Source organism: Adiantum capillus-veneris, chromosome 15 (assembly GCF_014529385.1).
Source record: "Adiantum capillus-veneris isolate H3 chromosome 15, ASM1452938v2, whole genome shotgun sequence".
NCBI classification, from domain to species: domain Eukaryota; kingdom Viridiplantae; phylum Streptophyta; class Polypodiopsida; order Polypodiales; family Pteridaceae; genus Adiantum; species Adiantum capillus-veneris.
The window spans coordinates 24,561,470-24,572,146 of NC_140945.1; the positions used below are offsets into that span (position 1 = coordinate 24,561,470).

General features: G+C 41.9%; 1 protein-coding gene across 3 annotated transcripts in view; it reads right to left on the reverse strand.

Annotated features, from left to right (window-relative positions):
- LOC147440402 (Alkaline-phosphatase-like family protein) overlaps window positions 1–10,677 on the reverse strand; it is a 189,560-nt gene that overhangs the window by 123,383 nt on the left and 55,500 nt on the right. For 2 of the 3 annotated variants that reach the window (XM_086530144.1, XM_086530143.1), the window contains exons 2-3: window positions 1,790–1,827; window positions 1,590–1,711 (exon numbers count right to left, since the gene is read on the reverse strand). The exons of the other annotated variant lie outside the window; for it this stretch is intronic. In XM_086530144.1, coding sequence (XP_086386270.1) covers window positions 1,590–1,711; window positions 1,790–1,827 — 160 coding nt within the window. The remainder of the gene's footprint in view (window positions 1–1,589; window positions 1,712–1,789; window positions 1,828–10,677) is intronic. 3 annotated transcript variants of the gene reach the window in all.

Below are 10,677 nucleotides of genomic sequence, written 5' to 3' on the forward strand. Positions count from 1 at the left end.
AAAGGCTACAAGTTGTTTGGAGAAGTAGTCTTCCCCTGAAAGAGAGGTTATTTTCGTGGAGATGCCTTATAGGGATACTCCCTCTTGGATGTTACCTCGAATATCGTCACATTGCATGGGCTCGATGTGTGAGATGTTCTTGTCAAGCTGAGACCCTTGTTCATTTGCTTTGAAATTGTCACCATACTAGGAATTTTTTTTCACAAAGTTGCTCGATCCTTGAAATCACGATTTCCCTCGCAACATTTTTAAAAACACTTTTGACTGTTTGAAGTGCTTCCTCCTCCTCTTAGATCTCATAAGATCTTCTTCAGCTGGGACGCTTCTGGCTATTGTGAGGTATCTGGAACTTCAAAAATCAATTTATGTTTCGTCGGTCTCAATCAGATAACTTTGCTACATTCAAGATCTCCTTCACATAGACATTGCAGTTCTCCTTCGACATAGGTGAAATATCCTTGGGCAATTTGGAGCTATTCTCCATCTGTTTCTAGAGCTCTACTTCGGCATGTATACTCTTGATGCATAGCCTTACTTGTATATTCTCCCTTTTCTGTGGGTTTTCCCTCGCTTTAAGGTTTCCCACAAGTAATATAGAACTACAAAAAAGCGTGTGTCCACACACTACCATGCAATAGGACTTTCAAGCCTCACCATTTCTCAAGAAGCTGTGAAAACGGCACTTATTTCACTAATCAATCACAAACATAAAAAGAGACACAAAACAACTTCTTTACAGTCTCAAGACTCCAGAATTGCAAAGGAAATTTATTCCTTTCACAAAGAGAAGTATACTGCATGACATTGACTGTAATCATATTTACTAGGAATGGCCATTTTCATGCTTGTGTTCACTCTTCTCATTGCAACTTCCCATTCCATGTTTTAGGCGTGAGTATCCGTAACAGGGAATAGCAATTCATGTCCCTTTCCGTTCTTTGTTCTGCGTTCCAATTTTCTGTTCCTAGTAACTATGATTGTCACTCAAAAAAAGGACTTGACTACTAAGGTGTGAGACAAATCAAGTGCATCTTACTTCATGCCTGATAGTGCATTCCCAACCTTACAAATGTTCATGATGAGTATGGTTGATGTCTATCCTAGTGTCCTGTTAAAAGTGTACATGGGCAATGCAAATAACAATCGCCAAAATGTAATTTTGAATAAGTAGCGATTGCCGACTATACACACACATGACCCAGATATTTAAGATAAGAGACATCTCGGATTTCAACAGATGTGTAGCATCCCAAACAGTGAGAAAGATTAACGACTGGAAAGAGCCTCTAAACCATGCCAAAGCTGTGTGACTTGGATTTAAAGAGCTTGCTCCTATGCACGTTTGTGTGCCAACTCCTGTCTAGCTCTCTATTGAACTTTTTATCTGCAAAACCAGATGCCAAACACACATTGATACTGTCACATTTTAAGGCCCCCTCCCTCTCTGGGCAAGTAGCTACATGGACACGAGACGTGCAACTTTATCTTGTTATACCACCCACTGTGTAAAGTGCAGCTTTAATATGACAAAAAAGAGTTTTACCCCACAAATACTTATCAGATTGGTTGTTGAGAAATAGCCATCTTACTTTCAAACGTTGTAGACTAGTCGTCGGTGGATCAGCAATAAACTTGAAAAGCCTCGCTCGGGAGCTTTCTTCTGAAATAAGCTTTTGCACAACTTGCAACCTATCCATCCATGGCCTTTTCTCTGAGAAACACCAAAGTTGCACACACTTTCACTGGTTGCAAAAGAATAAAGCAAAGACACTTATTTGGTAAGACTTACTATCTTTCAAGAGGCTGCTAGGGGCAACAAAGTCAAACCTACAAAATCAACAAAACAAAACAATTTAGAAAGAGATCCCAATTTAGCATGTCAGTGGTTACATGTATTTTCAGGTGAAATGTTTTTCTTCTCTTGAATCTGCAAGCCACTTTCAATCATGAGGAATGATTGTACAACAAATAAAAACGTAAGAGTTCAACTCACTAGATCAAATGCTTAGACAATTTATTTTTCTGAATTCGTGTCTAGACACCACTAGTTATCACAGATAAGTCACTGGATAAGACATCAACTTCACTAGACTCTAGTTGAAAGGTCACAACGTGATAAAGTTTCATCAACCTTCCCATTTCTTCTCCATGCCTCTCAATCGGTCAATCTCTTTATGATTGTCAGAAATTATTCCTCTCGGACAATTCTCATCTACTTCGAGCATTCTTGTCATTGTCTTATCCTAATCCCAACAGCTAGAAGTCTATATATATGAAAGAATACATTGGTTACGCAAAGAAGTAGGTTGTAGCAAAATCGCACAAGAAGGGTGTCTATTACTGCACAAATGGCATGAAACGACCCAAACACACACATAAAACAACATTAGGGATAGATATCCGACTCACCTATTAGTCATAGAGCCTAGCTGGCTCACCCCCTAGCTCGAGAGCTTGCAGCTACTCCGGCCTAGTGTCTCATCTCAAGGATTTGCTTCCATACCACTAGCCAATATGCAAGCAAGCACTCCCAAGGGTCAATAGTCCAAGTGTGGTGATCACACAAGATAGCTCACAAATGAGCCTACGGGCTACAATCACTGTCACAAAAATACGAAAGCGAAAACTGACTGCTAAATGCAATTTATATACTCAAGAGACTTTGGAGAGAAAGAAAGAAAGCTTGACACATCATTGGGGACCAGAAGATGGGCTGGTCCCCCCCCCCATAAAGAGAATATCTTTATTACTAATGGAGAATCTTTACAAGCACAGGAACGGGGCAAAAGCCCGTCCTCTATTCTTTCTTGTCCTTTTTCTACTTCTGATTGAGAGAGTAGCAGAACTGCTCTCTGACTACTGAGAGGATCTTTCCTCTTTTGTGAGATTTTCTGAAGCTCTCGTAGGCGAGAGTCTACCTTCCACAAAACTCATCGGAAGCTCTCAAAAATGAGACTCTATCTTCCGCTAACTGTGTCTCTAAAGACATAATCATTCCTGCAGTCAACCGACGAAAGAAACATGCAAAACGCACGCACACACGCTTACTGTAATTTTCTGCACATAACCAGAAATTGTTACCAGAGCGCGTTCCAATGTCGAAATGAAGGTACTTTTCGCGATGGAAACACTCCAAACTTTGTGTATGTGTAGAGTAGGTAGAGAGGAATAAGATTCTATTATGAATTTGCTGAAATTCACCCTAATAAAAGTGATTAGGGGCTGAAAACAGAGAATTTGTAGCAGCTAGACGAGGGAGAAAGAGAGTTTTCCACTACTTTACGCGATGAAACTTCTCCCACAGTTGCCTATAACCATGAGAGGCCTTGTTCTAGGTGATGGGTGCTCAGAGGCTCCACATACACCACAAGGTGTGCTCTCAAGCTTCGATGGAGAGCTTCACTGCGTGGAGGATGTTCAACTTAGGGGGGGTAGTGCACTGCCAACCTCGCAAGAGGGGGAGGGGCTACTCTCAGAGGGGGCGCTAGCATAACGAGAGAGAGAGAGAGAGAGAGAGAGAGAGAGAGAGAGAGAGATTGCATGGGTAATTGTGCCAAGTGACACACTTAATAATTTAAAAACCATTCAACTTTTGACTTTAAAAGTCCTATGCTAATTAATGAAATGTGCAATTAAGTGCACAACTGCACACATAGATGCAACCAATGAAAACGTTAGCTGCTCCCCTGCGCAATGTCATACCAACACTGCTCTGGCATTACCTCTTCGCACTTGTCCGGCCATTTGGTCCAGCATAGACAATTTAAAATAATTTAATTGACTTGTCCTAAGGCCGTAAAAATAATTCAGGCCGTAAGGTTACTGTTGTTCTAAGGACCCCATCTCATTCCTGTGCTTGTACTAGCGCACGTAATTTTCTGAGCCTGAAATCTGAGGCTACTATCTACCCCTTCATTGAAGGCCCAATTTCCCAATCACTAGGGCTTCAGGGTATTTTTCTGCTAGGGTCTCCCTGAGGTGCTCTGGCTCAAACTTGGGCGCACCTGAGGCCCCAGAACTGCTAGATCTATTCTGATGTGCACACAACTAATTAGATAATTCTTTTCTCGTAAACACATTAATTATTTACAAAGTCTGACATAGTTACATCCCTCTTGGTTCTAAACAGTTGACCTCAACTGTAGAGCATCAACATAACTGTGCAAGATGTCTGGGTAGTCCTAAAGATCGGACTCAGTCATCCATTTTGCATCTAAAGGGGTGTAATTCTTGAACTTGACTAAATACTTTCGATGTAGGCTCCCCGACTTTAGTTGTCTCTCAGAGTGGTGTATTATCTGTTCAGATTAAAGGATTTCCTCGATCTCTTCGACTTCTGGAGGATCTTCTTGTATTGGTGCCACTGGAGGAGGTCCAACATATGGTCAGAGGAGACTTACATGAAAAGCATTATGGATGCGCCAGTGAGAAGGCAAATCCAATCTAAAAGTCACGTCATTGACTTTCTCTGTAATTTTGAAAGGGCCATAAAATCTATGGGAAAGTTTTACAACTTTCCCTTTTCCGACCCGCTTTTTCAATCTAGCTTTCTCAAACCGAAGCAAGACATATTGTCCTTTTTCAAGATTGGATTCCTTCTGTGCTTGTCTGCTTTTCTTTTCTGTTGCTCTTGAGTACGTAGAATCGCTTGCTTTACTTGTTGATAGGCAATATCAATATTGCGCACAAATTCATCTGCGGCGAAGATGTTTTCTTTGGTAACCATAATAGGAAGTAAGAGTGGCTTCCCATAAATAATTTCGAAGGGAGCTTTACCAGTTGAGGAATGTATGGTATTATTATACGCAAACTCAACTATCGGTAAGTACTGTTCCCATTCGGATTGTCGTTCCAAAACATAGCACTTAGGAGGTCTAAAACAGTAGCATTAGCGATTTCGCTTTGACGATCTATTTGAGGATCATAAGCTGATAAAAAATCAAGCTTAGTTCCCAAGTTTTCGAACAATGCTTGCCAAAATAGACTAGTCATGCGAGGATCTCTATCGCTGACAATAGTCTTTGACAATCCGTGGTGTTTAAAAATCTGAGCTAGAAATATTCTAGCCATGTGATCAACTTTGATCGTCTTCTTTACTGGAAGGAAATGTGCTTGCTTACTGAATATGTCTACTATAGTCCAGATTGTATCATTTCCATTCTTGGATCTAGGAAGATCCGTAATAAAATCCATGGCAATACTTTTCCATGGCGTGTTAGGCACAGGGAGTGGCTGAAGTTTGCCATAAACTTTATGTCTGTCATATTTTAATTTTTGGCAGACTAAACACTCACATACATGTTTTTCAATGTCTGCACGCAATGTTGGCCAAAAGAAAAATCTTTCGAGGGCACTAGTGGTAGCAGCAATTCCCCGATGCCCGGCATAAGGAGAATTATGTGCTTCATCCATCACCTTCTGTTGTAAGGACTGAGCTATGCATATTGCTTGTTGACGATAGAGCGTATTATCCCTAATGGAATAAGGTGGCCTTGAGTGACCAGCTTGAAGATCTGCCCAAATTGTAGCAAAGTCTGGATCTTGAGGATAAATCTCACTGAGAGATTCTAGTTCCTCATGATAAATTGTTGTTAGTGCATTGATTTTTGGACGCCTGAAGAGAGCATCTGCAAAACTGCATTCTTTGTTCCAGAAGTGTGTAAAATCTAAAAATGGAACATTGAAAGAAAGTTGGCCCATCTCATCTGCTTTTCTGATAACTTTCTCTATGTGAGAAAGTAGCGAAGACTCTGATGATCTGTCTTGATAATAAAATCAGCTCCTAACAGATGATGTTTCCAAATGGAGAGAGCATGAATTACTGCCATTAGCTCTTTCTCATATATGGAAGCATACAACTCTGCATCTTTAAGAAGCTGACTTTCATAAGCTATGGCGTGACCCTCTTGGTTCAAAACTGTTCCTACACAATCTCCAGATGCATCACAGTATACCTCGAAAGGTTTGCGAAGATCAGGGACGGTGAGAACAGGTCCGTGACTGAGTAGATACTTAAGCTTTTCAAAAGCTTGTTTTTGTCCGGGCCCCCAATGGAATGGAATCCGCTTCTTTATCAGGTCATGGAGGGGACCTGCTATAGCAGCAAAGGCTCGAATGAGACGCCGATAATAGGAACAGAGGCCGAGGAAACTTCGTACATCATGTACTGTAGTTGGCGTAGGCCATTCTAAAACTGCTTGAATCTTATCACGGTCCATTCTCACCTGGTTGTGAGATACTATATGGCCCAAATAGTGGATTTCTATTAGAAAGAACTCACTCTTCTTAGCATTCACAAATAATTTGTGTTTGCGTAATTCTTCAAACACTAATGCGAGATGCTTATAGTGTTCGTCTTCCGTCTCTGAGAAGATTAAGACGTCATCGAAGAAAACGCCTGTAAAGCTTCTATATGAGTGGAAGATTCTATCCATCATTCTGTTGAATGTGGCTAGTGCATTAGTGAGTCCAAAAGGCATCACTAAGAATTCATACAACCCGAAGGTTGTTCTAAATGAAGTCTTATGCACATCCTGAGGAGCTATGCGGACTTGATGATAACCGCTCTTCAAGTCTATACGACTAAAGACACTTGCTCCTTGTAACTTATCAAGAATGTCATCAATCCGAGGGATTGGAAATCAATTCTTGATTGTGATCTTGTTTAGAGATCTATAGTCTATGCACATGCGGAATGTGCCATCTTTTTTCTGTACTAGCAAGACAGGTGAACAATATGGAGAAGTACTAGGCCTTATTAAGCCCTTCTCCAAAAGTTCGTTAACCTGCTTGAGAATTTCCTCTTGCTGCATTAGACTAACTCGATAAGGGGGCTGATGTGGAGGAGAACTTCCTGGGATCAAATCAATTGTATGATCCTCACGTCGAGGAGGTGAGAGTTCATTTGGAAGTTCATCTGCAAAACAATCTTTAAAACTTTCTAATAACTTAAGTCTTTTTTGCTCTAAAGAGGAAGAAAGTTGTGAAGCAGACACATCTCTCTCTCTTGCAAAAATCAAGTACGTTGAAACACACTTTTTCATTACTTTCTTGATTGCAATGTGATTGGCGATGGGGATACGCCAATCACCTGCATCCGCAAGTACAAGATATTCCTTTCCTTTATGATCAAAGGATAAAGTTTTCTGAACATAGTCAGAAATGGGATGCATCTTGTAGTGCCAAGGCATTCCCAAGATAACATCACACCCTTCAAGTGAAGCTAGTAAGAAAGACTCTTGATCTTTGTAGTTGTCGACCTTTAAATTCAGCTTCCCTATGATTGGAGTAGAGCTAGAATTCTGCCCTTTGAAAGCAGATTGTGCTTGAATAGAAACTCCAAAACGGTTGGGCTGGAAATTCAAGTCATCGGCTAGCTTTGTAGAGATGAAGTTGTCTGTATTGCCAGGATCAAACAGAATGAGAGCCCGTTGGTTGTTGATGCTACCCCATGCTTTGAGAAGAGCTCTTTCTTTTCCATCCTTGGTTGTATTCCCCTGTACATCTGGGACTGCATTAGAAGAGGGTGGTTGCGAGGTTTTGGTAGGACAATCACCCTTCATATGTCCAATTTGTCAACACTTGAAGCATCTTCCTTTGCTGATGTAGGTTCTCAATTCAGTAGGAGAGAGGTATTTCCCTTTCTTGGGCTGATTTGGCTTTGCTTCTGCTTCGGAGGCGGTTCTTTTCTTCTTTTGAGAAGAAGAAGTAGAGGTAGGCTGCTCATGGAGAGCCTTCTACTTGGCATGATAGGTGCTTTGCTCCATCTTCCTGGGAGTACCCTTGTCATGTATTCCATCAGCTATGCAAGCTGATTCCATAAGTATCTGCAAGTTACCTCGAGGGTAAAGCTTCATAGTCTTTTGCAAGGCTTCATGCAATCCTGCTTCAAACTTGCGCATCTTCTCCGAATCGTCAATCTGCTTGAATGGAGTGACTTTCAAGAGAACGTCCCAAAACCTAACCACATAGCGTGGAACACTTTCGTTCTCTAACTGTGAGAGTCGATTCCATTCTTTCTTTACCTCTTCCTCATAGTCTGGAGAAAGGAACTGTGCGTAGAACTCCTTGAAAACAGTCCAATCCTGGGGTTTGCGATTTTCTAAGATCAGGGTTAACCACCAACTGCTGACGGTGCCTTTTAGTTCCATACTAACAAGACGAAGCTTCGATCTTTCTTTAAAGTTCCCTTCTGCAAATGCAACTTCAAATTGGCGGATGAAAGCCAAAGCTGTCATTATCACGCCGTCCATTGTAGGTGTCAAATTTTACATCTTTGTCTCCTGACTTGAATGTTTTCTGCCTGTGGTGCTTCCTCTTATGGTGCTCCTTTCTATGCTTAGACTCCTTCTGGACAGAAGTCCTTTCCCTTGAATGCACTTCTTGCTGCGACAGATCGTCCAAAAACATGTCTTCTAGAGTAACTATGTCATCCAGATCCTTCATGAAAGAAAACTGAGGAGAATCAGGAGAATCCTGCTCTTGAACCTTTGGATTACACCGCACATGACGTTCTGGAGGTTTCCTCTCTCTCTCGTACATGCGGGAGGTTCCAATTAAAGGATCTTCCCTTGGTTCTGGCACCTTTGGGTTCTGTGGGATTTCTCTCAACCCCATTGGCACTTTCTCCTTCCCTTTCTCAAGAGTATGGAGAATCTTTTGGACTTCTGGATGGGAGAGAGCTTTTTGCAACTCTACCACCTACTGTTGAAGGAGAGAGAACTCTATCTCACGCCCTCCCATTTCTGCAGTCTACCAAGACTCGTCAATCCCTTAAGGAAGAGAGAGATGACCTTGCTCTGATACCACTGTCACAAAAATACGGAAGCAAAAACTGACTGTTAAATGCAATTTATATACTCAAGAGACTTTGGAGAGAGAGAGAAATCTTGACACATCATTGGAGACCAGAAGATGGGCTGGTCCCCCCCATAAACAGAATATCTTTATTACTAAGGGAGAATCTTTACAAGCACAGGAACGGGGCAACAGCTCGTCCTCTATTCTTTCTTGTCCTTTTTCTACTTCTGATTGAGAGAGTAGAAGAACTGCTCTCTGACTACTGAGAGGATCTTTCCTCTTCTGTGAGATTTTGGGAAGCTCTCGTAGGCGAGAGTCTACCTTCCACAAAACTCATCGGAAGCTCTCATAAATGAGAGTCTATCTTCCGCTTACTGTGTCTCTTCGGACATAATCATTCCTGCAGTCAACCCACGAAAGAAACATGCAAAACGCACGCACACACGCTTGCTGTAATTTTCTGCACATCACCAGAAATTGTTACCGGAGCGCGTTCCAATGTCGAAATGGAGGTCCTTTTCGCGATGGAAACACTCCAAACTTTGTGTATGTGTAGAGTAGGTAGAGAGGAATAAGATTCTATTAAGACTTTGCTGAAATTCACCCTAATACAGGTGATTAGGAGAACAGAGAATTTACAGCAGCTAGACGAGGGAGAAAGAGAGTTTTCCACTACTTTACGCGATGAAACTTCTCCCACAGCTGCCTACAACCATGAGAGGCCTTGTTCTAGGTGATGGGTGCTCAGAGGCTCCACATACACCACAAGGTGCTGCTCTCAAGCTTCAATGGAGAGCTTCACTACGTAGAGGACGTTCAACTTAGGGGGGGCAGTGCACTGCCAACCTGGCAAGAGGGGGAGGGGCTACTCTCATATAGCCAGCCAGAAGAGGGGGCGCTAGCATGAAGAGAGAGAGAGAGAGAGAGAGAGAGAGAGAGAGAGAGAGAGAGAGAGCATGGATAAGTGTGCCAGGTGGCACACTTACTTAATAATTTACAAACCATTCAACTTTTGACTTTAAAAGTCCTATGCTAATTAATGAAATGTGCAATTAAGAGCACAACTGCACACATAAATGCAACCAATGAAAATGTTAGCTGTTCCCCAGCGCAATGCCGTACCAGCACTAGTCTGGCATTACCTGTTCGCACTTGTCCGGCCATTTGGTCCAACATAGACAATTTAAAATAATTTAATTAACTTATCCTAAGGCCGTGAAAATAATTCAGACCTTAGGGTTACTTTTGTTCGAAGGACCCCATCTCATTCCTGTGCTTGCACTACCGCGCGTAATTTTTTGAGCCTGAAATCTGAAGCTACTATCTACCCCTTCATCGAAGGCCCGATTTCCCAATCACTAGGGCTTTAGGGTATTTTTCTACTAGGGTCTCCCTGAGGTGCTATGGCCCAAACTTCGGTACACTTGAGGCCCCAAAACTGCTAGATCTATTCTGATGTGCACACAACTAATTAGATAATTCTTTTCTCGTAAATAAATTAAGTATTTACAAAGTCTGACATAGTTACAATCACTAACTTGGCAACATCACTCTATAGAGGATTCTACGGAGTGGTCTGAGGTGGCCCTATATATTTTGTGATGCCATTGCCCATGTAAAGGTATGTGATGCATGTCCATGATGTGCCTCCAAGCCTAGCCACAAAGCCAACCGACTTCTCCAAGTGTCAATGGCTTGGCTACCTTTTGAGAGATAGGACATACACTTTGTTGGTCCCATCAGTCCCTAAGCCCAACCAAGGGGTGAAATATAGTCTTTTCACCATCGACTATCTAACTAAGTCAACATTAGTTGCAATCCCTTGATTTCTATGTGAGAACATCTTTTGTAGGTTTTAGTGTCCACTAGAGGTCGCAT